We start from the raw sequence: 26,615 nt of genomic DNA on the forward strand, positions 1-26,615 counted from the left end.
CCCAACACCTACATATTTTCTATTTTTAGTGTGGTATTCTAAAATGATATGAAAAAACGAATGGACGGTGTGGATAAAGTTTATAGATCACGGTGGCCCCTCAGTGTCCCTCAGACCCTCCGCCTGTCCCGAGCTCCAAACAGGCGGGGGTAGTACCTAATTCGCGCTCGGTTTGGATGGGTCTTCCAACTTCACATTTCCGTGGATTGGATGACGCTCTGGGCCCAAATGTCTGAGTCATGAATGCCTGTGTGATTATCCGTGAGAACTTATCATGGTTCCAATCCTGGGATCCATGAAGATTCGTGGCCTTCCTACATGGGGTCCATCCTCAAAACACTACACCCTAGACCTTAGGCATGGTTCAACATCATTTAGATATCCATGAAGCAATGTCACCTAGGGTATTCACTAGGCCCATTACAATGTTTGGCACCAGGATGTCGGCTCTTCGCCACCTGGGGCTGTAGTATTTTTTATTTTTTCTGGGTTAGCTTGTTAGTACACACCCATGTCAGTACACACTCCATGTTAGCCACCCCCAATAGAGATCGATACCAAGACCTCAAGCGTTGAAACGAGGTATCTCCACTCAGTCTGCTAGTTGAGCTATGGATCTGGGTCCTGGGGCTGTAGTATGTTCCAAGGGTTGGGCTGTTCGCCCATTAAAGCGGCATTTGAGGTGGGTTCATAATGTCGTGAGACAGTTCGGTCCATATCTAGTGTGTGTATTAGAGATAACCTTTCCCTAGTACGAGAGGACCGGAAAGAACGCACACATCTGGTGTACCAGTTACCATGCCCACGGTAAACGCTAGGTAGCCAAGTGCGAAGTGAATAACTGCTGAAAGTATCTAAGTAGTAAGCCCACCCCAAGATGAGTGCTCTCCTATTCCGACTTCCCCGTATCCTCCGATGGCATAGTTGAGATAGCCGACGTATTCGTTGCCCCCGTGGGGATCACACTTACGGGACCCTCACCCAGGTGTCTTCCTCCACGATGATGTTGTTTAGGATGGACTTGGGCCCCTTGCCACCTAATGTCTTATTAGGAATTGGGCCGGCCGGCCGCTTACACCCAATAGGCCCATCCTACTCTAATCTTAAAAAAGGGCTGTCAATGGGTACCGAATACATGGTTGCCCGATAGACCCAACCTGATTTTAAGGGTCTGGGTCCCATTTATTGGATTTCAAAAGACAAATGGCCCAACCTTCTGTTGGCCCGGTCCAAGAATCAAGTGGGTCACTGTTATACAAAAGATAATCAAATGACACTTAAGAAGGTCCTATTCAACACTCATGTGTAGTTTAAAGGGACTTTTTGGATCAAGGTTATGTTTCTATCATAAAAAAATGATGGGAACCAGTTATCAACGGATAATATACTGCACCTTTGATCATGTTACTCTTTTACTTACAGGACCGAAACGGCCCTGTAAGGCCAGGCCATGGCTGAGGCCATTTAAGCTCGACTAGGACCAGGCCCGAGCCTGGTAGACAGGTCACAGGGGACGAAACTCTGGCATGGCCCATTTCGCAAACCCTTTCTAGCAGAGAAAGTTGAAGAAACGCGTGGAATGAAAACCCGTTCGGATCGTTCTCTTCCCATGACGAAGCCAAGACGACTGAAAGGCCACAACGACGCCGTCACGTGCTGCGTAGCCTCACGTGCCACGCCTGGAACTATCTTCTCTTCTGGCGAGGTAGCTCTTTCCATCTCAGGGCTTAGGGTTTTACCCGAAGATCTCTCGATTCCAAAATATTTGTTATTTTGTGCAGCCAAACGCGTTTCCTGTTTCTAAAAGAATCTTTCTTTCTTCTTTTGTTTTTTTTGTTCCATCTGAAATCAGGATGGTTGCGTTTGCTATTTCGATTTGCGATGCAAAGATGCGGTATTCACGATGGAAGTGGGGAAAGTACCCGTTTCATCCATATGCTTCAAAGCAGGTGCGTTTTTTCTCGATTCATCTTCATCGATTTTTTCTTGATTCAGGGTGCGTTTGGATGCGCGATCAATTTGAATTGTGATCGTCCAGCTTGGACACGAGAAATGACCGAATTGTGTATGCTGTCTCCTCGTATTTATGATGGCCAAACGGCTCTTTACTCACTAGTCCGACTTGAAATGAATGTACTTGCGATTCAGAATTCGAATCGCAGTCTCTTGATACGGATACAAAGGGCCTGTTTGGATGCTGCCTGTTTTTCGTTTCTCAATGAATCTGCAGGAGGTCGGCATTTGTCGGAAAAGCTACCATTGGCTTTTCTTTTTCTTCTTCAGAAAATGAGGCTACAGAGGCAGGGAATTAATGTGCCGTATGTTCAAAAGTTTGAACCGTTCATCGAACTTGGCATCACGGAAAACCCATTCTGCTGAATTTTCAGGCCTATCTGGAAGTGAGTGGCCACAATCTTGAGCTCAAATGCAGCCACTGCTATGCTTGCAACCGGCATTGACACTGTTGTCAGTGCCTGTTGGGAGAAAAATGCATTAAAATTCATTCTCTATGGCACTCAAATACAGTCAAAGGTAATTGCAATTTGGTTGTTTCCACTTAAAATAATTACTACAATAGTGCATCCAAATGCCAATTTGGATTTCTTTGCATGTATTAAGTTCAGTAACTTAGAACAGCAGAAAAGACCAAGAAGTAGGATTTTGTATGGTTAAGACATGAAGAGATCAAAGAGAACCCAGGATGGATATTACTTTAATGGTCAAACGACTCAAACCACAGTCTAGGAAGTGGAAAATGCTGGTAACTTGCAGCTTTCTAGAAGATGTTCTGCTAATTTACTGATGAAGGGGGCGTTATTGGAAGGGCGTTATTGGAAGAAAATGATGCGGCTGGGGCCGGCCTACTATTTATCAAAGGAAAGAAGTGGTGAGCTTGTGTCTTGGAGCAGTTTAACTTGCATGGTTGTTTACTTCCCCAGCCATGAACATATTCCTGAACCAAAAATCAGACTGGTCCAGTCATCAGGTTGGACCCATCATGAACATGCAAAACTTGGACAAGTCCACTTATCAAGTGGACTGCACACAGAAAAAAATTAGAACACGCGGTCTATGTCCAAGGTACATGGAACTAAGGGTGAATAGATTGTGGGGATCTCAGTTTGTTACCATCGTGTTGCTTTTGCATGTTGATTTTTTACTTTATATATCTAAAATCTAACTTGTACATTTAAATTTTTGAGGAAATGAGTAAGTTAACCAAAGTATAAAAATGCTTTCTTATGACAGGGAATGAAGATGTTATCTATGCCTCCTTAGGAACTGAAATCAAGGGTTTTGATGTTCATATGGTAACTGTTTTTATTTCATCACAATCATTTTATCTTTCTTCTTATTACCCCACATTTTTATCTATTGCTATTGATGCACTGCCACACTTGGAGACTAAAAATGTTGCAAAAAATAGTAAATGTATTTTGCTATCTTTGTGATTAAAGATGTTGTTAGCTTAGAATCAGGAATAGGTCTTGCATCTATTTTTGCATATTATGATCAAGACATACTTCTAGCATGAATTGAACTTTTATCCGCACTTATTTGGGGAGAGGCAAGCTTGGGAATTAAAACTTCCGTAACAAAGAAGAGGACAAAGTAGGGTAGAAATCCACTTCATGTCCCATGAAGGTGTTCGTGTGCGATTGAAAAGGCCTTAAAAGAGCTCAAAGTCTCCTACTTACAAGTCTAGGAGGATATCAATACTTCAGTACTTTGTATTTTCATGCCATGTTAAGGTGTTCCCGTCTTTGGTTAAAATTCAATGCACAAAAGTATTTGTCACATTGATAGGTTGTTGAACAATTGTTGCATTTTTTTTAGTTGTTAGTTTTGAATGTAATTTTAGAATAAGTATAAATATTACTTCGGAATTGAATTTATTGCCATTCATTCACATGACATTCATAAGACATTCTCATCACATTGCCGCATTAACATGATAGAGACAAGAGCGTACACACTTGGAAGGTTTTTATTATAATCTGGGTCTAATTACATTCTAGGTTGTGACATACCACAAGCCATTAATTACGTTCCAGGGAGTCATCCTTGATTCTAAGGTAAAATATAAATAAGGAATAAACAAATGAGTAATTGAAATAAATATACCATTTGCAAGGAAGCTGAAATAATCCAAAATGTACACGAGTCAATGAGACTATCAGGTGAAGTCCTTCAGATGCAATTGAGAGGACTCTCTTGATACGGGCTGCGAGATTGACAAAGAAGAAAGCCAAACTGCAATCCCAAATTCACAATACACAGAGATTTCTATGGTTCGATCATATTGCCTATTTGTGATACGTCTACTCCATGGAGAAAGCAATGAGCTTTTATTAAGATAAAGTACATCAAGAGCACAAAGTATGTTTTTGGGCTCTGTGGTCTCCTCAAATGATGAGATGTCAAGATAGAGGATATCACAATCATGTATATGATATCATGATGTGTATGAAGTGTATGATAATGCATATGGATTGCATATCAGTGAGCTAGCATATGTAGCATTTAAATGAGTATGATGTCAATAAGGCAAGTACTGTAGCTATTGGATATTAGCTTAACTATTAAAAGAGAATAAAAAAGAGTGAAAATAATGAATAATGGGCTTTGAAGTAAGGTAGGCGCATCTCAAAGGGGAGTAGCGTGGCTGCACCGGTGAATTGGGCAGCCTCTGGGCTTTGGGTTAGTTGAAGGGGTGGTATGGTCCATCAATGGCCTATGCATGGCTATCCCCTCAGCTAGGTGGCTGGTGCAGCCAGCAAATTGGGCAGTCTCTCAGCATCTATGGGCTAGTTGAATGGGTGGTACGGCTCATCAATGGCCTATGCATGGCTATCCCCTCGGCTAGGTAGCTAGCGCAGCCATGCCAACCCCTAAGATGGCCATTTCCCCACCAATTTTCCCAAGTTTCAACTGGGGATGGCCGCACTATCCTAGACTTAGACACAAAGGACGAAAGATGCAAATGAAGGTGTTCATTGAGTATTTGTAAGTGTTCGGGGAGACTTGGCGATGACGTATCGTGGTCCCATTGGTCAAAACTGTGCCACGTGGCATATGCATTGCATTAGGTGGCTGTTGTGATGACGTTGTAGAATATTAGATCGACTTGATCCACCTGGCAGAAGTATAGCGCGGCCTTACTATTGGGTCATGCTAGCATTTCGCACTACCTGAAACTTAACAAAAGTCGTCAGAAAATAACTGGCGCAGACCTCCCATGGACTGGGGCCACACTATCGATGCTTTCGTGTAAATTTGGGTCGCACCCGCACCTACAGACTGCTGAGCCAGAATAGAGCCGCACTAGCTCTATACTTAGACAATTTTTCAAAATCAAAAGGTGGTATTTTTCATACCTCAACAATCAGCACTTTGAAGTCTTAAAGGTATGAAAGTTGTGCTATTCAAACTGTGGACTTGGCGGTAATATTCCGCTATATAAGTCAAAATGCTCCTGAAATGGTAATGAGGGTGATATTCCTGCCATTTCATTATTACCTATTGCATCTACCGTGATACTTGAGATGAAAAGGGCTGGTGGACATGGCCTTTAACTTCCGGACATGCTATCTGAATGGAGTCAATGGACCCATTCAAGTCCAATTATTTGATATCCGTCCCAGTTTTTGTTATATCTACACCAGAGCTTTCCTAAGTGCACACAGGTGTGCAATAAAGCTCATCTGCATGCTACACATGTGCCAATATAGCATGATAGGTCCAAGATCCAATCCATGTTAGGACAGCACCACTCTATTGATGCCCTAGCCCAAGAATCAGGTTGATCCACTCGTCGGGTGGGCTACAGTTGGCAAAAGAAATGTATGCCTCTGAAAAACTTGGATGAAGTTTTCTAGCCCATTCACCTATTTCCAATATTGGGGCCCTCATGCTTACTAGACCAGTTTTATTTTTTATTTTTTTGTTTTTGGTAATACATGTACAAGGTCAGACCACCCTAATGGATAGATTAGATCTCGTACATATGTGCCATGCTGGCACATGTGTGGCATGTACATGAGCTTTATTGCACACACATGTGCTTAGCAAAGTTACCTACATTTTATCCTTTTTCTTCACTCTACATATTTATAATTTACTGCATTTCTTGGTTTTCTAGTTTCACTTCCTGTAGAAATTGTTTGCAACTGGTGCAAAATCTTGTTTAGAAAGGGCAGCACCTCCATGAATTTTCCTCTGGTATTTAAATTTTATCATGTTGGTCATAATGAACATCCACATTATTTGCTTCGATGCTTATAAGGTTGCTAGAGAAGTTACCATTTCATTCAATTTTGGTCACTAATGTACTACGACAATTTTTATCTTGGAGGCATCTTCGTGGAAGCCATTGGAAAGCTATAACTATAACAAAGAGGAGATAAACCAGGTACTGATTGCAACTGAACAATTCTTTGAATTTAAATTTTATTGTTATGGAATGTGTCAATTTATAGTACCTCTTCAAAATTGTTAGATCATTTAAAGGTTTTCTCTCTCTGTCCCAATATAATTACTTATTATTTTCCTCTTTGCCGTTAACAGACCTGAGCACTCACAAACATGAGTTGTAGTATAGAGAGTTATAACATCTATATTGTATTGCTTCCATGCATGTGTTACCTTCTTTCTTTTTTCACATCCCTATAAGAAAAACTGACCTCTGTTTGGATCATTTTGAGGATAAATCATGCCTCATGTGCCCATGTGTACTCATGCATGCTAGCGTATCATCAACTTACATGTTTAGGAGTTCATGAGCTCCAGGTAGAGCTGTACACAAACCGAGTTAGCCCAGTTAACTCGCTCATATCGACTTGGAAAAGCTCGACTCGGCTTGGCTCGAAACTGGGTTCGAGCTGATTTTTTTAGCTCGAAAAAATTTCGAGCCAAGTCCGAGCTCGACTCGGAACTTGACTCAGTTTGAATTGATTCAACTCGGATCGGGTTCACTTGATATACAAAATATTTATATATTTAAATAAGTTATATATCATATATCATATATATTACAATATATATTATATATATTAAAAACTCTGAAACCTAATCTCGAAGTCATCTTGTAAGCTCGAACTCGAACTTGGCTCGAAAGATCGAGCTCAAGCTTGGCTCGAGCTGCTGACCAAGCCGAGTTCGAGCTGGGGTAGCCTGCTGATCGAGCTGGGCCAAGCTCGACTTGGTTTGGCTCGTGTACAGCTCTAGCTCCAGGTTCGGTTTCATACCCCTTGACGTTTCTGCCAGTCGAAGAGTTCACTCGAAACCAGGTAGCCATTTTTTTCTGTTAGCCATCTTCTCTGGGATGGGAAATATAGATAATGTTAGCTACCATCATAGCCATTTTCAGCATGGAATGTCGGTCCTTTAATCATTGAAGGTGTGATCAGAGAGTGGTGAAATGATCATATTGTTTTGTTCTTGGTTATTCAGAGGGAAGCATATAGCTAGCCATTTTTCCTGTGTGAGTGCATGCATTTGTGTGCATGTTTGCATGGGTGCCTCTGTGTCTGTGTGCTCATGTGCATGTCTGTAGGGGTGGTTTCTCCCTCATTCCTTTTTTCTTTTTCTTTTTGTGAGTGCGTGTGTGTGTGTGAAAGCATCTTATACACTAAAGTTGTATGACATCCAGACATTCTTTTTCATCTTTGCAGATTGCTTTCAGCGCGAAGTCGTCTTTTCTTGCTGCTGCAGATGACAGTGGTGACGTGAAGGTATCAAGTAATTGTTTCAATAGAGTACCATTGGATGATCAGTTTTCTACTGATAAGTCATCGTTAGTGGTTTTTTAATGCTACTGTTTAATTGATTGAAATGGTTGGTGTGCTCTGTTTGTCAGATCATTGACACTCGCCAGCAGTGTTTGTACAAAACACTAAGAGCTGCTCATACAAGTGTATCCTTTTTCAGTATATTGGATCTGACCACTTCTACTGAACATCTATTGATGAAACGCCTGTAGGCCAAATGTGAATCTTTATATGTGCCTTTTTTTTCTTTTGGGCCTGTATGCAACTTAGTGCATGTCTCATGTATTTGCATTTATTTAATGGATATCGTCTCATGCAACTTTAGAGATTAGCAATCAGATGAACCCTCTGCAATATATTTTAACATTGGTCTTGTTCATTTTTTGGCAGCTAAACTCTGACTGGCAGTTTTGCATGCTAGCTAGCTTTCCATGATGAAGTTTCTTTATGGATTTTTTTTCAAATTTTCCAATGATAGTCCATGGATAAGAAGTTCTGCAAGGATGTTAAGTGTCTTCATGTTTTATAAGCTTCTATTCCCTTCCAGATGGATTTTTATATGCTCTGAGTGGTGTATTATGTGAAGAAATTTTAGTCCTCAATTTAAACTCTGTTTACCCCTGACTGTTTGTTCCTAGATTTGTAGCAGTGTACAATTCCTTCCTTGGAAACCTTGGGAAGGTACCGTTTAGCATTTAGTCATTCTCACTGAAATTCCTTGATCTGTCTTTGATATTAACTTCATCCAATTTTTGGCAAAAGGTGATGCTAGTACAAAAAATCTGTGTAAAACAGATGTGGATACTCCCTCTTGTGAAGTTCAAATTAGATGTATCAAGCAGTTGGAGTAAATTGATACAGATAGTCCCACCCGAGCTTTCTTCTCATCCATTCATCTAACAATGACGTTTTAATGAGATGCAAAGTACCTACCTTGTTTCCATTGCTGTAAAATTTCCTCTTTAGAATATCCTACGACATGTTGGTAAACTTGCTTTCCTTTCTCATTGATTATTCTTAACTTGGCATGCTCCTGGCAGTCATTACTGGTGGTCTAGACTCAAAGCTTGTGATGTGGGACTTCTCCCGAGGGCGGCCATACAAAGTTGTAGATTTTGGTATTTACATGCAACTCTTTTCATTTTCCATTTTTTTATGCATGTGGTTTTGAAAATCTGGCAGGAATATGCTGAATTGAGATGATGGTATGCTGTTTGGAGGAATCTCCTAGAGAATTTTAGCTTGAAATAATGGCAAACCAAGTGCATGCTTATTTACCCTTTCCACATTGAATGAGTGTTTTTTCCAAATTTTTTCATTAGGACCTGTCTGGGAGCTTGGAAAATAAAAGGAGAGTGACGTTTTCTTTATTAGTTATTTTTTAAGAAAGCATTTGGAGAGATAAAAAAAACAGGGGAGGGCTGCAGAATTTTTTCAGGACTTTTTCAATGAAAAAAAAAAATCTTGGAAAATGTTTTCCACCAAGAGCGAGCAACCCAATCAGGGATAAATATCCTTTTCTTGGAAAGTATTTTGATGTTTTCCACCCAAATACTTTCCAAGCTCCCAAACAAAATATAATACGACATTTAAGAGTCAAAGTTCATAAAATGGATGTACAAATGCAAGTTTTGATTACTTCCATTCCTTAAGATTAGCATACACCTTGGTTGCAACTTACAATAAAATGCAATTACCTTGCTCTTCTTTCAATACTTTGCAGGGATGCCTGACATGGACAATTGTGAGTCTTCTAGTAATGCAAATCAATGTTTCAACCCTGCTTTTGTGCATGCATTAGCAGTCCTGGAAGCGGACATGTTGGACGGGGTAGCCAAGATTTGTGGTGTGGGAAGGGGCGATGGCGTTGTTGATGTGATTGATATTGAATATGAGCTGGCTGTTGCTAAATCAAGAAGTTCATCGCAGCTCAAGAAGGGATCTCAGCCAAGATCTAGGGACAGTACTGTGCAAGGGGCTAATGCTGCAACACTTGATCCTAACCAAGGGAAGCGTTTGCATTTGGATTATGCTGTGGGAGGGCATACTGCTGCTGTATCTTGCGTGTAAGTAAAGTGACTTTGCATATGGTGCTAGGAATCTAACTTGCTTGTCTAATGCTAGGCTTGTCCATTCAGGGCTTTTTCATTGTTTGGGGAGAGAGGGAAGTTTATCATTTCAGGTGGGAATGATGCGTTTGTGAAGGTGTGGGATTGGTCTAAATATTCTGACAATAGAGGAAGCGGCTGCAGCAGTGATCTTCTGCCTCTGAGCATTGACGTGAGGAAAAAAGTGAGTTGTATTTGTTTTATCAGTGATTCAGTAATCACCGTGCCCTTATGCATCAAGAAGCACAGTCCTGAATCTCCTGACGCATCCATTAAGTACAAGACTGCCCTTGGTTCAGTGAACCAGACCCCAGGTCACTGATTTGATGTGCCCCACATTAGATGATATGCAAAAAATCTTCTAGATTAGAATATCCTATACATCCAATCTTTGGCCTTCTCATTGGCCACTAATCTAACAATTAGGATCTTTCAATCCAGGAGATTTTTGAGGCATCCCTATCCATACTGGGGCCATCAGATCAACAGTCTGGATCACTGGTACTAGGGCTGTCATCGGGTCAGGTTTGGACTGGGCAGAGGTCTGTCCAAGCCCGGCCTGCAAAGTAAAATCTAGGCCTGAATCTGGCCTGGGCATACGATGAGCCAGAGCCCAGCCCGTGATGATTATGCATGGTCCAGGTCTGGGTTTGGCCCAAGCCCAGCCACCCGTAGCGTGCCCAATCATGCTTGATATTGACAAAAATGCATTTGAAACCTTAAACAGCCTGGGCCGGAATGACATGCACTTAGATGTGGCCCAAGTCTGGCCCTGATTAATAAATGGGCTGAAATTTTGGCCCGGGTCCAACCTCGGGCCTAGTATATCAGGCCAAGCCTGAGAGCCTGTCACCAGCTCAGCCCATTTGCAGCTCTAACTGGAACCATGGGCCCCGCTTGTATGGACTGGGCACATAGGATGCTTCAGGACCTGATAATTCCTATGCTGGTATTTCTCTGGAGCTATTATGACTAATTCTGTACTATTGACAAGAAGAATCTGTAAATTCTAACAAATGAATTTGCTATTATCCCCGACTTCTTGAATCAACAGTAACCAAAGATCTTTGTTGATTACATGGATCCTGTATGACAGGAATGGGTTTGGTAGCTTGGGTTGCTAGACTCCAACACATGGGGTGCTCATAGTGATGAAACCCAAAAACTGGGTGCAGATCTTGATGCAGATGTAATCTCAGACATAGGATGTGCTCGGAGAATGCAAGCCTTGATTAATAAAGGCTTTTCGTTTGAGCCCCGCTGAGGTTACTCATGAGAATAGGACTAGGAATCCTACTCTCAGCACATGTTCCAACGTGGCAGATGTATGAGATCCAGGCTGTTCATAGGGTGGGCCCGACTATATATGCCCCATGGACTGAAAATCAGGTCAGTTGGTTCTTTGTAAAGATTCATTTCTTTGCACATGTCACCTGCCTGGTGACCAGACCAGCCTGATTTTCAGGTCGCTTCACATACATGGTGGGGCCCATCTGGTGAACATTCTAAGTCTTGTGCACATGCCAGATTGGGAGAGTAGGATTTGAAACCCCTACTCTGATGAGGATTCTTGAATGATTTTCCAAAACTCCAATTACATGGCACCTTTGGTGGTGACTTTTTTATCAACTGCAAGGTCACCGAAGTATCAAGTCTGTTAAAAAAAAATTGTGTTGATCATCCTATTTTTACAGTGGATTCACATCTGAAAATCTTTAATAGACTATAAATCATTAGTCTGTCAGCATTTTCCTTTAGACATAAATGCATCCATTGCATCTGAAATTCATTTATTTTTAACATTATTCAACTTCTCATGTTAGATCACCTTTTCTTCAGAAGGTTTGTCTCCGTCTATTGTGTGATCATCATTCACATGGATCAGCCCATGTCATCCTTTCGTAACATGTTTCTTGCTTTCGGCAGGTTAATTGGCTATGTACCACCACAGCAGATTCAGAGAACCTTGTCGTTTGTGACACGTCTAAAGTCATGAAGGTGTACAACATTTCATAGATTGAGATGGTGCACCTCGCAAGCTGTTGATGTTACTGCCGATCTTGCGTTGGTGAAATCAGTGGAGATCCGCAATGAGGGCCTGCAAATTGACGTTCCTAAGCAGGCAAGGGTCAAGTCATTCCTATTCTTGATTTGATTTTTGTTTTTTTTCTTCTTTTTCATGGGTTTGGCTCCTTCATGTTGGCCTTTATTTGCCATATCAGAAAACCAACCAGTCATTTCGACGATCAGCGCTTCAGCCAAATACTAGCCCCAAGGAAGGTTGCACATTACTGGCACATAATCATTTATGGGCTGGAGAAAACATCTTTGATCCATCAAATCCGAAGAATGAGGCAGCTCATGGGAGCATCCAATGACTTTAGATAACTTCAATATGTTATAATCATTTGGAATGGTTTCTGTATAATTTGGGTTGTGGCTTTTGTAGAGCATGATAAATGCTTCTCTGATTACTTTTTTTTGGAACACAGATTTTGATATTCTGGCACAGGGTGATGGTTGATACACAGGGACTAAAACATTGTTTACGTGGCACACAAGTAAATTCAAATTAAACCATCCAAATGGTTAGCCCCACGTAAGATGGATCATGAACCAAAAGTTGATTAATTTGATTGGTGGACATTTATTGGACGGTTGAGATGAAAAATAGCCAACAGTCCAGGGTCAACAAACAAGTGTCAGTGAATCAGATGTTAAGATTGTTCAAACGAGTGTTTGGTGATTAAAGTTACGGTGCTCCTAGTTGCATCGGTAAATTTGACAGTCCACTAAATTGATCTAAACCATTCATTAGGTTTAGAACACATTTCAAGGGCTACTATGCAAAATTGAGACTGATCTGACGATCAAAATTGGTTAGACCTTTTTTTTTTAACACATGATCTTGACCATCCATATTTGAGGCCATTGATCAGAGAGGATCATCGTATTGGTGTGATATTTGCATGGTAGCACATGCAACACAGGCTGTGGACAATCTAGATCAATCGACTGGGTTGCCCAAGTGTCCCAGTTAGGACAACTCCTCACTTGAGTGCAGAGCATCTCTCAATAATATTTGTTTTCTTTTAAATACGAATCCCCCATCAACCTTTCCTTCCGTAACTTCTCTTCTTTTTTTTTTACTTCCATAACTTGTTTAGGTGGGACCAATTTCCTTCCATAACTTTACTGCAGAAGCTCTGTGGAGCCCCACCACAACCTCCATTAGAAATCCTCTCCCATCCATTAGTTTCACCATATCATGTTAGGACACGACCCCAAAATGAGTAATCCTAAACTCAAGTGGGCCCCACCATAGAAAACACCAGAGATGGAAATGCTTACCATTCTAACCTTTCCCAGCACCCACCGTGATGTTTATATGCCAACCAAAAACCATTCATGAGGTTATCATCACTAGAATGAATTGAAAAGACAAAATATTAGTTTGATAGAAATTTTATGTGGCCTCCACCAAGGTTTCAACGGTGGCCGTTCAATCCCCACTGTTTCCTGTCACATCTTCCATGCAGCACCTAAAACACCTGATCGAGCCTAAACACCGGAATGAAAATTTCTACAACACATTTTATCATAGCAACATAAAACACCTGCAGGCTGATCATGTTGTGTGTGTGAATCCACTCTATCCATTAAGTGGAAAACCTACATACAAAAGATGACCCAATCAAAAACTGGATGGGCCACATTATTTAAAATTTGCTCTTAAAACCTCTAAGTTCATGGAGTGTTGTCCACCTCAATTTTCCATCAAATTGATGTTTGTCTATTCACTTCACCCTAGTAAGCTAAACCTGATTAACAGGTTCAATGAAAGATACACACCATAGTGACCACACACACAAAACTATGGTCGACATCTTATCCTCATTGTTTCCCTTGGTGTGGCCCACCTGAATTGTCGATGTAGCTGATTTGTATCCATAGGGTCTAGAGTCAACAATATAACCTTACCATTGAAATAGTTTTTGCATTTAAAACCAATGGGTACCATAGAACTTGGGTGCTTTAAGTTACACTTATAACGAGGGTTAGCTACAATACTGCATGGGTTGACACACACAGTGCCTAATATCAATTATTTACGGCTAGGATTATTAGTGTATCTAATCCCATTTGCTTTCCTAACTTTGGTCTCTCAATGTCAATGTCTGCCCAGCATTATTAGGGTATCTAATCTCATTTGCCCGACGAACTTTCATCTCTCATTGTTGGTGTCGATCAGCAGTGTGTTTTCACTGTTGTTGTTAATTTTTTCAAATCTCTATGCATTTTACCAAAAATTCCCTCGGCCCCTACTGTACTTCAGCTTGATAGTTTCCACTGTCTGTCCAAGGATAAGGTCTAAGATTGGACGGTGGAGCAACTTACAGACGCTAAAAAGGGTAATAGAGACGATTTCTAGGGGCCCAATATGTTCTAGGGAGCCATTCCCTTGAGTCGTACCGATAAGAATTTTACTCAACGAGAAATTGAACAAAATCCCATTGAAAATTGAGCCTAAAACTTCTATGTTCTTGCAGTGTGGCCCATGTGGATTTTGGACTGTAGATTTTTGTTTTTAAAATTTAAAAAAAAAAAAAAAAAAAATCTTGGTGAGTAACACTGATTTGATGAAAGGTTTAACACAACGGTGGCACACACTTAAAGGGAGTGGATGCCATACATATCACATGGTGGGCCCATAGAGATTTATTGTTGTACACCTACCATAAAAGACAAACCAGATGAGGTAGAAGAAACTTGAATGAGAGAGAGTTGCCATGGAGAGAAGTAGGTAGATTTTTATTTTATTTTTTTTTTTAAGAAAATAAAAGTCCTTAATTTATTTATTTTTATCACTTTTTAAAAAAAGAAAACTTTTTATTTAAACTGATTTTAGCCCTAAAGCTATCAATCTCTAATAACGGGGCAACTTATGCTCGAGCCTTAAGAGGCATCGTTTATAACTCCAACTTACCTTTGCATGGATAGTGAGATATTTTGCCAGTGAGATTTTTCATGTGGTCCGTACACTGTTGGACATTATGATGGACGGCAAAGATCACCGTCTGGTGTGCCAGGAGAGGGGATACCCACGTCCTGCCAGAGACACCCTTCCAAGAAATGAAAAAACAGAGAAAAAAGAGGAACCGGATTGACTACTGAGTAACCCTGCCCTTTAGCGTACTTAGTAAACTCTGTGGGGCCCACAGTGATGTATGTGTCTTATCCACGCCGTCCATATATTTTAATAGATCATTTTAGATTACAATTCCAAAATCGAAGCATATATAATGCTCAAGTGGACCACACCATAGGAAAAGGTGTGAATTGAAGTTTTACCGTTGAAAACTCCTTGGGTACCATAGAAATTTTAAACGAGATTTGTGTTTTCCCTTCATCCACGACTGTATGACCATATGAACAGCTTGGATGACACAAAAAGATCACTCTAGGTCCTGGGAAGGTTTCAACGGTGCACGTCATTATCCACACTATTTCCTTTGTTGTGGTCCACTTGAGATTTAGATATGGTTCGATTTTTAATTCATATCATAAAATAATTTGAAAACATGGATGGACGGCGTGGATAAGATACAGACATCGTTGGTGGGCCCCACAGAGTTTACCCAGTACGCAATCTGCTTCCAAAAAAACGGAAGGGTCGTCGGTTGGGACGTCGTCATTACAAGCGCCAACCGACTACCTTCAGAAACCAGCAATACCTAAAATTCAAATTTCTCAATCGTCGAGAGAGACAGAGGGATTGCTTCCCATCTCTCCTTCCATTCCCGCCATTTTCTGCAACCAAACCCAATGACACCAACCACCCAACCTCCGATTCCCAACAACCACTTTCCTCTCTTTACAAAGACGACGTTGAAGATCCAAATGCCAACCCTTCTCTGTGCACAAACCCTAGCTAAGGTTAGGGTTTTTTCAAAAAAGAAGCGGAAGAAGAGGCTCTGGAATTCGGGGATTTTTCCTGTTTTCAGAGATGATGGAATCTGGCGCTCCTCCTTGCAGTACCTGCGGCGAGCCGGTCGGCTTTGAGGAGAACGGTGAGGCTTTCGTTGCTTGCCATGACTGTAATTTTCCCATTTGCCGGTCCTGTTTCGATTACGAACTCAAGGAAGGAGGGAAATGCTGCTTGAGATGTGGTGCTCCTTACGTTCATAGATCAGGTTAGTCTTCTTTCAGTTTGTCTGAATTTCCAGTTCTCGAGTTTCTTCGCTCTTTGTTTATTATGTATTTTTGGTTGGTTTGGTTAGTGATTTTTTCAGTGAAGTGTTATGCAATGCTCGGCCAAACCCAGTGGCGTTTGAATTTGGGCCAGCATTAAGCATAGGTCGCGCTTCACTGATGGTGATCCAGACCGTTCATCTGATGGGCCCCACTGTGGATGGGTGATGGACCAAATATTTCCACCATTGAATAATTTCAGTGATCCAACTGTTGGCCTTTGAATGGACGGGTGGAAATAGACTATAGCCTAAGGGCCTGTTTGGATGCCTGTAACTTTTTTAAGTTGTAAGAAAGTTACATGTAACTTACTTACAGAAGTAAGTTACTGGTAATCCTGTTTGGATGTAAGTTGTAACTTACTTACAGTTAACTTTGTTTTTGTGTTTGGATAACCTGTAACTTTGTTACAAGTAATAAGTTTGATATTTACATTAGATAGAGTTGAAATAGGGAATCGTTGAAAAATCAGATTGACACATAAAAAAGATGGGATAAAATTATTCTGTTTTATTAAGCCCATGTAAATGAATAGTTTGGCCGATTCTTAGGCTAAACTAATCAACAGGTGGGCCATAAAAGTGGGCCCATGTTTTCAAAATGCTAGTAATGTGGGCAAAAAACTTGAGCTACATGTGTGTTTGACATCCTAGCTGAACATCAGATGGGTCCACTGTGTCCAATGACTAGCCCATAAAATTAGAATGGTCCAGTTATCAAAAGGCCAACTTGTACACTGAACGTGGACCACTGAAACAATCCATTTGCCGAGCAAATTGGCCTATATTTGGGCCAATACATCTACACAAGGGCGCCCACTTGATGCACGGCCTGGTTCTCCCATACATGACAGGTTGGCATGTATGGCTGCATGTGTGGGATTAGCAAAGCTCAGGGTAACGATTTCATTAACAAAGGAGACTAGCCAAATACAACAAGTATAACCATAAACCAGCAGTGACTTGATTTGCAAATTTTTTAAATGATGCTATCACTATAAGCCATGAAGGCTATGTGACGTGATATGTGGGCCCACTATGATGTATTTGTTTCATCCACACCATCTATCCATTATTCCATATTATTTTAAGTCATCAGCCCAAAAATAAGGTACATCAAAATTTCGGGTGGACCACATCACTGGAAACAATGTTGATTGAAAACCCACCATTAAAAACTTTTGGTGGGCCACCAATGTTTTCGATCAAACTGATATTTGTTTTGTTCCCTTCATCTAGGTCTTTATGACCTAATCAACAGCTTGGATGTGAAACAAACATTACAGTGGGCCCTAGTAGTTTTTTAATGGTGGACTTTCAATCATTATTGTTTTCGGTGTTGTGGTCCACCTGAGATTTAGATATCCCTCTTTTTGGAATCAAGCCCTAAAACGATCCAAAAGAATGGATGGACGGCATGGATAAAACAAATACAATATGGTGGGCCCCACAGATCATCCGCCATTATCCACACCACCTCAACAAGCTGTGTCCGTCAATGCAAAAAAAAATAAAAATAAAGAAAAAGGAAAGGAAAGAAAAGGAAAGAAAGAAAAGAAAGGAAAAGGAGCGAAAAGGGGTTTCCTACCTTGCGGAAGCTCGATGGGAGAGGGAGAAGTAGACAGAGAGGGAGAAGGAGACTTGAGAGAGGGACGCTTCTTCAATGCATGTGCGATTTTTCCCAACGATTTTCATTTCAAAATTTTCAACTGTTACCTGTATCTTTGGTACAGGTAACTTGAAAAACGACTCAACGCCTGTAAGATTTTTGCCTCTTTATCCTGTGAGAAAGTCACAGGTTGAGAGAAAGTTACCTGTGACTTTCCTCCCCCAAACACCAACTGTAACAAAGTCACCTGTAACTTTGTTACATTTTAGAAAAGTTACAGGCATCCAAACAGGCCCTAAGGCCAATATACAATAGGAATAAGTCCACCAATCAGATGGCTAGGATTCGTGGACTGGGGGATTTCATGCAGCATCTCACATCCAAGGCAGGGCCACCTGAATAAACAATCTCTAACACTGAAAGTGGGGCATATGGAATGCTCTCCTGAGCCAATGTTGGTCATTCAAGCTGAGATTGTCTATTTGTTTGGTATTGGTTAATATCTGAGCTGTTATCTTGTTTTTGCTAGTTTTGGAAATTTCCCAAATGCCTCTACACATCTGTTGTATTTGAGATTATAACTGTAACATAAGGCACATCATAGGCCAAACCTTTAAAGGTGCATAGTTAGAAATTGTGTTTTCTTGGACATTCTTTTGGGAGCAATTGCTAAAACGCTTTAATGGTTTCATTTTCAATGCATCATCGAAATTGTTTTCTTGAATGATTAAGTACTTTGACCTTTTGCAAGCCCATCTTCCTCTGTCAGATGAAGAGGATTTCTAAATGCTCTTTTAACAATTTCATTCAGTTAAAATTTGTATACTAATTAATTGATTAGGAGTTATGTACTTTGTTTGATTGCTATGGCCAGACAGGCCAGGTAGTATTTTAATTCAAACTGACTGAGATATTTGGTGATGCTTTAAAAACTCAGTCCCCAATGTTCAAAAGGAGACATCCAGCGGAGGGCTAACCATGGCAGCCCATCTCAGTGACTCTCAGGTATGAATTCTCATTCTGCATGTCTCTGTTGCTTTGGTACATTAGCAAACATGTGCCTATGGTAGCTGTTTTCATGTGGAGTAACAGCATATGTTCTTCCTGTGCTTATTTGCAAGTTACTTTTTCTTGAGTAGTTGACATGGTTTTCACATACCCAAAACTCATACACGTTATGGAGCTGACTGATTTTGTATTATTTATCATAATTTTATAGGATCCTGCTGGCCACAGTAGAAACATCAGTACTCTCTCGGCAGCAGAAACCGGTAAGTTGTTTTCCATGAACGTCCTGTGAGTGGAATGACCCTCGTAATGTTTATGTTCATGTAATTGGTTTTCTGTATTTGGGTTTCTGGACGTTTGAAGCCAGTTCATCTTAATAATATAGAAGAAAAAAGCCATTTTTTTTTCTTTTTGACACGTGCACTCTTAAACTTAAGTAGTTCATGTTGTTTTCAAGAGTCGAATGCCGAATCTGGGAACCCAATATGGAAGAACCGAGTGGAGAGTTGGAGGGAGAAGAAGAATAAGAAGAAGAAGAAGGCAGCTAGTAAGGATGATAAAGTAGCTCAAATTCCAGCTGAACAGCAGATGGAAGAGAAACAGTAAGATTCTAGTCTGAATGCAATGAAACTGAATGCTCCAGCCCTTAAAAGTTGCTCGCCTTTTCATGTATTGTTATGATGCTGCTCGCCTTGTTTCAGTGATGTTTTTTTCCCTGCATGCATGAAATACAAAACTTTTGCACTTGCTGGTCTTTCCAACTTTCTCAGAGGAACTTATCTCCTTGTGGCACAGGTGCAGATTGTTGTTGATGGGTGAGAGTGCCACTAATTCACTATTTCAACATCATTGACGTCATCAATATTTCTTGTTTGATATATAATTCAAACTACCTGGCCTCCTTTACAGAATTAATGCCTTGTCTGCCATCTAATGTCAGAGCTTTTCTAAGTTTGCACATGCCAACATGGTGCACATGTGGGACCTCCAAGATGTGCATGTCTGGCCTGGCCCCAAAATCAGGCTAGTGAGCTCCTCAGGTGGGCCACACAGGTATCTAAACAAGGGACAGTCCAATGGTCCACATTTAATGTACATAAATGTGCAGCCTGCCTGATTAGTTAGTTGACTGGTCTGACTGTGGGCCAGGTCATCATACAATGGGACCCATCCGATGCACTGCTGGATGCCCTACACGTATGTAGACAGGCATGGGCATGTGAGCTTAGCAAGAGTCCTAATATTAATAGATCGTGAATACACCAAGGAAAATGGGAACACTATGAGCCACCTGACTTAAGACACCCCTAAATGTGTGCTATTTTTCCCTTTATGAAATTTCATTAAGCAGCTTATGGTAGATTTCTGCATGTTCTTTGTTGAGGGGTTGGAGTTGAAAACAGGCCCATACACAAACAGTAGTGAAAAAGTTCATTTTATTCTGTTTTCCTGATTGAATTCTTTACTTTCTATGGTTTCTTCATCATTAAATCATTTGAACAATTCATCGCATTGGGTGACTTATGGTAACACTAGTGTGGCTTCGTAAGGCACTTTTGGCAGTATAAAACACTGTTTGCTCTTAAATCTGTCAATATTTCAGAGATTTTAGATACAGGCCTTGTTTATGCATCTCATGAAAGCATTTACCAGGTAACGAAATTTACATTTTCTGATCTAATATAATATTTGTTGTACGCAGGTCTCAAGAAGCTGGAGAACCTCTTTCAGCTATTGTTCCGATACCTCGTGATAAGCTCACACCATACAGAATTGTGATTATAATGAGATTGATAATTCTCGGACTTTTCTTCCATTATAGAGTAACCAATCCTGTTGATAGCGCTTATGGTTTATGGCTCACATCTATCATCTGTGAAATATGGTTTGCCATTTCTTGGGTTTTGGATCAGTTTCCTAAATGGTCCCCTATCAATAGAGAGACATATGTCGACAGATTGTCCTTAAGGTATGCATCTGAAACTGCAGAAGTTGTGAAAAGAATATGAAATATTGATTTGGGTATGATTCAGTAACAGGAGAACATATCAAATTCAGTGGTTATGGATAAGAATAATGCTCTAAAAGATCGCAAGAATGTTCCTGAGTTTCCAGATTGGGGACAATTCGCTAATTCAGCAAGCTGTATTGATGATTTTCGCAGATCTATAAAGTACACTTTTTTTCATTATGGTTTAAAAGCTTATGTTACCACAGAATATAACTCTGCAATGTTTTGATAAATTATTAATAAGCTTTCTAATTTCCTGATAATGATCGATTCCATCTATAATAAAATGACTTGCCGAATAAACGCATTCCTCTGCATTAAGTTGTTTCCAAATCACCTAACGAGCATTAGATATGCAATGATACTAGAACCAATCAGCAAAAACTGTAAGGTACCATAGATTCTCATAAAATTTAAAATTTAAATAAATAAATAAAAGGTTGGATAACTCTTGGCGTTATTTTGGAAAGCTCTGGGATGTAGCTTAATGGGAAATGCCCATAAAGTTGTGTGTGCCCACTATTACTATGCTGTGCAGTGTTCCAATCTTAAGCTTCCTTTCCTCAAGGTAAATTTCATTCCTACTTGGAATAAGCTTCCTCTAGATCTCTTAGACCCCTTCTAAATTTATAGCTGGAGCAACATTTGGTCGTTGACAGAACCTAAAGAAGATATAAGAGTAGTATAAGCAATGGAAGGGGAAAAGTTTTCTGTGACTAACTTGGATACTCCATATTAAGTTTGAGTCTCCAGGTATCTTTGCCTGATGATAAATTTCAGGCACCCCTACTCAGGATGCTTCATCTTTCACTGCTTATTCAATTTCCTCAATATTAACAGCTTAGCTGTAATTGACCGCCTAGGTTAATTGAACAGAAGTAATAGAAAAGTGCATTAGTCACTAGGAAAGTGGAAAAGGATGTCTGCAAACAAAAGGAAAGGAAAAACAGGTGTGCTGAACATTTGATTCTTATTCGTGCATTTTGTAGGTATGAAAAGGAGGGTGAAGTCTGTGAACTTGCTGCTGTGGACTTTTTTGTTAGTACCGTCGATCCGTTAAAAGAGCCACCGTTGGTCACTGCCAATACAGTGCTTTCAATACTTGCTGTCGATTACCCTGTTGAGAAAGTCTCTTGCTATGTGTCTGATGATGGCTCTGCTATACTTACATTTGAAGCTCTCGCGGAGACGGCTGAATTTGCAAGAAAGTGGGTCCCATTTTGCAAGAAGTTTTCCATTGAGCCACGGGCACCTGAATTTTATTTCTCTCAGAAGATTGACTATCTGAAGGATAAAGTACAGCCATCTTTTGTGAAGGAACGCAGAGCAATGAAGGTAAGTGCATGAGTGCATGCTGGACTCCAGTTGCAATTCTTGGACTAGTTTCTTCAACTTTAATAAATTGTTATTCCCTTCTATCAGTTTCCATTAAGTGACATATTTGAAATTTAGAGGTTGAATGTGATAATCTACATTTAAAAAGAAAAGAAAAACAGTGAGGCCATATAGTTATAGTTTTGATTGGTTTCCATTTCTCTGCAGCGAGATTATGAAGAGTACAAAGTGAGGATAAATGCTTTAGTGGCAAAGGCTCAAAAAACACCAGATGAAGGTTGGACGATGCAAGATGGTACACCTTGGCCAGGAAATAATCCTCGCGACCATCCTGGAATGATTCAGGTTTGATCGGGTTTTACTTTCTTTTTTTCTTTTTCTTTTTTATCTCTTTTTTCGGTGGTACAAAGATGATTGAGCTTGTTTCATCAAAGGTGTTCTTGGATTCCCTGGAAAGCAGGACTGTATATCTTAAAATATAACAGAATGTGTTTAGTGGTCAAGATTTTGTTCCGACAGGGGTCATATCCAAGAAAGATGCCCTTGGCAGGCAATGCAACCCTGGCTATGAACTATAGTTCTTTTTTCTTTTTCTTTTTTTAAACTCAATTGTCGAGCTTTTATTGCATCCATCTTGCAAAAAGTTCCAAACCCCCTTATGTGCTCCAAACCAAGCAGATCGAGCTGATCTGCATCTTCTTGTGAATCAATTCATTATTTGCCATTAATTCAATTCACAAATCATTGACCCAGAAAAGTTTCTAGTTCCTTTCTAGATTTCCATTTCTTTCTACGAAAATTTGTTGAACTTCTGGAATCCTTTAGTCTGAAACCCAAGATTCAGAACTTGCCAATTGTGATGAAATTCTAAGTTTGAGAAGATTTGAATAGCATAATCAGAGTATTGTTGCCACAAACTAAATGTGTCAAGCAGGATCACTTAGCAAGTTGATGCTCATAAATTGAACAGCGAACTTAAAGACCATGATGCCATCTCTTATTTTTGAGCTTTTCTTCCTTTCTATACTTTCTTGATTCTTTCCTTGTCATTGTTTTCAGCTAAAATCTCTGCAGTGCTCCACATGTTTGGAGTTTTGACTAAATTCATTACTTCTCTGAGATTTACAGCTGAACATAATTTTATGCTCTTTCTAATCCTTCCATTTCTTCAATTTGGTAACTTAGGTGCTTATTAAATGACTAACCATCCCTTCTAAAAATTGCCACTCAATTTCTTGGGTTATATAATGTGTCTTTAATTTAATGCATTTCTTTGCTTTAAAATCTTAATGCCATTAGCTCTTAGTTTCTTTGACACCTTGTGCAAAAAATTTCTTCTTTTGTGGTGGGTTTTGTATTTTCATTGGAAATATCTTTCCATTTTGGAAATTAATTGGTGTTTTGTCAACTCCCCAAAAGTTTTAAGAATATTTTCATTTCTTATGTTCCACTTCTCTTTAAATATCACAGGAGCTTGCCACAAACTTTGCTTCAAAAGGATTATAGTTATTTTTGCAATAACATACTGCTCAGTGCTTAACTGGGATTTCACTCCATGTCAATGACTTTTGCAGGTTTTTCTCGGACACAGTGGTGCCCATGATATAGAAGGAAATGAGCTTCCCCGATTGGTGTATGTCTCAAGAGAGAAGAGACCTGGTTACCAGCACCATAAAAAAGCCGGTGCAATGAATGCTCTGGTATATATATATACATTACTCTATATACATTACTCCAATATATGTTCAACAATGTGTAACTTTTGAGCTGATAAATCTAATTGGTGTGTGATTTTTGGCTCCTTACAGGTCAGAGTGTCTGCCATTCTCACAAATGCTCCATATATTCTCAACCTTGACTGTGATCACTACCTTAATAATAGCAAAGCTATTCGTGAAGCAATGTGTTTCATGATGGATCCACAGGTGGGCAGAGATGTCTGCTACGTTCAATTCCCTCAAAGATTTGATGGCATTGACCGCAGTGACCGTTACGCGAACAGGAACATAGTCTTCTTTGATGTAAGCACTAAAACTGACATTCCAACTTTCCAGCATGATCAGAAAAGACAACTGTCAGTATTTGATTATTTTCAACTAATTTCAGGTTAACATGAAAGGCCTTGATGGCATTCAAGGACCTGTTTATGTGGGGACTGGTTGTGTTTTCAACAGGCAAGCCCACTATGGCTATGGACCTCCATCCTTGCCCAGCCTACCCAAGGCTTCTTCTTCTTGTTCTTGGTGCTGCTGCTGCTCCTGCTGCCGCCACTCTAAGAAAGCTTCTAAAGATCAGTCAGAGGTTTACCGAGATGCAAAACGGGAGGAACTTGATGCTGCTATTTTTAACCTCAGAGAAATTGATAGTGAGTGTGCTTGGCTTGACCCTATGTCCCAAGTAACTTGGCAATGTATATGATAGAATATGGCTATCTCATGCAGGCTATGATGAATACGAGAGGTCGTTACTGATCTCCCAAACGAGCTTCGAGAAGACATTTGGCTTCTCTTCTGTATTCATCGAATCTACTCTGATGGAGAACGGGGGAGTACCCGAGTCTGCAAACCCATCAACCCTGATAAAGGAAGCAATCCATGTCATTAGCTGTGGGTACGAGGAGAAAACTGAATGGGGAAAAGAGGTAAACCTTTTGTATCCACTGAAAAAAAAAAGTGTATATTTTTCATGGAAGTTTAGAAGCTCAAAGGAACACGAGAGCAAGTCACTGGCGCTGCAATTTTCCTGTTCTCTTTGGAGGTTTTTAATTCCAAATATATGTCGATCTTCAGCCCATTTAATCGTGGCCAAATGTACCAATTTGGCACACATGCAAGATTGTGGATGCCTGTGCTTAAAACCAGGACTATCAACCTCTTGTTTTGTTTCATTTTTTGGCTATTTTCACTGTCTTGTTTTCCTTCCAAACTTTCTTTTCTCTTGAAAAGCCTGATAGTAGCTTCCTAGTTGGTTAATGTGTCATACTTTTCTTTTACCAACTCATGTTGCTCTGATGCTTTTGCTCTTTTCCCAGATTGGTTGGATATACGGGTCCATCACAGAAGACATCTTAACTGGTTTTAAGATGCACTGCCGAGGCTGGAGATCACTTTACTGTATGCCGGTTAGGCCAGCCTTCAAAGGATCAGCACCCATCAATCTTTCGGATCGGTTACACCAGGTTCTGCGGTGGGCTCTTGGGTCTGTGGAGATATTCCTTAGCAGACACTGTCCCCTCTGGTATGGTTTTGGGGGTGGCCGTCTCAAATGGCTACAAAGGCTTGCATACATTAACACCATAGTCTACCCATTCACTTCACTCCCTCTTGTTGCCTACTGTTCGCTGCCTGCTATATGTCTTCTCACCGGAAAATTTATCATACCTACGGTAATATCTCCATTCTCCATTTCAATGCAAAGAGCGATATTAAAGTACTGTCTACTATAAACTGGGTTGGGGCATTACCAAGTCACCAACTGGGTTTTTTTGAGTTCTTATGTTCAATGGCTAGTCTTTCTCATATCCTGCATGTTTAGATTTATGAGTCTGGAGGGTATTGTTTATTTCAGTTATTGCAGCTTCCTGATTCGAAAAATATATTTTTGTCAACTAGTCTTGCTGATATCCTAACACCCATTCCCCCTATCTTGTCCATTTTCCAGCTTTCAAACATTGCAAGCGTCTGGTTTCTTGGCCTTTTCATGTCTATTATCTTGACCAGCGTCCTTGAGCTGCGATGGAGTGGCGTGGGCATTGAAGATTTGTGGCGTAATGAGCAGTTTTGGGTGATTGGAGGCGTTTCCGCCCATCTTTTTGCCGTTTTCCAAGGATTTCTAAAGATGCTTGCAGGCCTTGACACCAACTTCACCGTCACATCAAAAGCTTCTGATGATGGAGAGTTTGGTGAGCTCTACATATTCAAATGGACCACACTTCTGATCCCACCAACAACCCTTTTGGTCGTCAATATGGTGGGTGTTGTTGCTGGGTTTTCCGATGCACTGAACAGTGGCTACGAATCATGGGGGCCTCTCTTTGGTAAGGTCTTCTTTGCATTTTGGGTGATTCTTCATCTGTATCCTTTCCTCAAGGGTCTCATGGGGAGACAGAACCGGACTCCAACCATTGTCATCCTCTGGTCGGTGCTGTTGGCGTCCGTCTTCTCGCTTATTTGGGTGAAGATCGATCCGTTCTTGAGCAATGTGGACAGTTCTACTGTTGCTCAGAGTTGCATTTCCATAGATTGTTGAATTCTCCAATGGGTTTTGAGTCGTGTGGATACTATAACGTGAAGCTTGAATCATCTCGGAAATGGATTTGGATACATTCCCAAATTTCTCATAATCTCCAATAGTATTGTAATGGCATTCAGGGGTTCTTGTTATTATTCTCATGAAGTATGCACACAGATGACTTGGATTTCCACCAATAATTAGATGCTTGGTGAGTTCCAGCGGGTGTTACAGACAATGTTTGCAATTTGAAATGCAACATGTTCAGTGTTTGAGCAGAACTGGCTTTCTTCA

The 26,615-nt window shown here is 40.4% G+C and overlaps 1 protein-coding gene across 1 annotated transcript; it reads left to right on the forward strand.

Moving 5' to 3' along the window:
• Nucleotides 1-1,427: 1,427 nt before the first annotated feature.
• On the forward strand, nucleotides 1,428-26,615 carry LOC131239130 (cellulose synthase A catalytic subunit 8 [UDP-forming]). Its single transcript, XM_058236688.1, has 24 exons — nucleotides 1,428-1,705; nucleotides 1,853-1,949; nucleotides 3,250-3,311; nucleotides 6,356-6,412; nucleotides 7,674-7,733; nucleotides 7,859-7,915; nucleotides 8,408-8,450; nucleotides 8,810-8,887; nucleotides 9,493-9,835; nucleotides 9,908-10,061; nucleotides 11,804-11,887; nucleotides 15,810-16,071; nucleotides 18,675-18,742; nucleotides 18,957-19,008; nucleotides 19,203-19,347; nucleotides 20,448-20,714; nucleotides 21,746-22,091; nucleotides 22,299-22,436; nucleotides 23,666-23,791; nucleotides 23,900-24,112; nucleotides 24,198-24,456; nucleotides 24,533-24,732; nucleotides 25,123-25,476; nucleotides 25,752-26,615. Exons 1-24 carry the CDS (start codon nucleotides 1,580-1,582, stop codon nucleotides 26,337-26,339), a joined length of 4,179 nt encoding a protein of 1,392 aa, XP_058092671.1. The 5' UTR covers nucleotides 1,428-1,579; the 3' UTR covers nucleotides 26,340-26,615.

Source organism: Magnolia sinica, chromosome 3 (genome assembly GCF_029962835.1).
Source record: "Magnolia sinica isolate HGM2019 chromosome 3, MsV1, whole genome shotgun sequence".
Classification (NCBI taxonomy): Eukaryota; Viridiplantae; Streptophyta; class Magnoliopsida; order Magnoliales; family Magnoliaceae; genus Magnolia; species Magnolia sinica.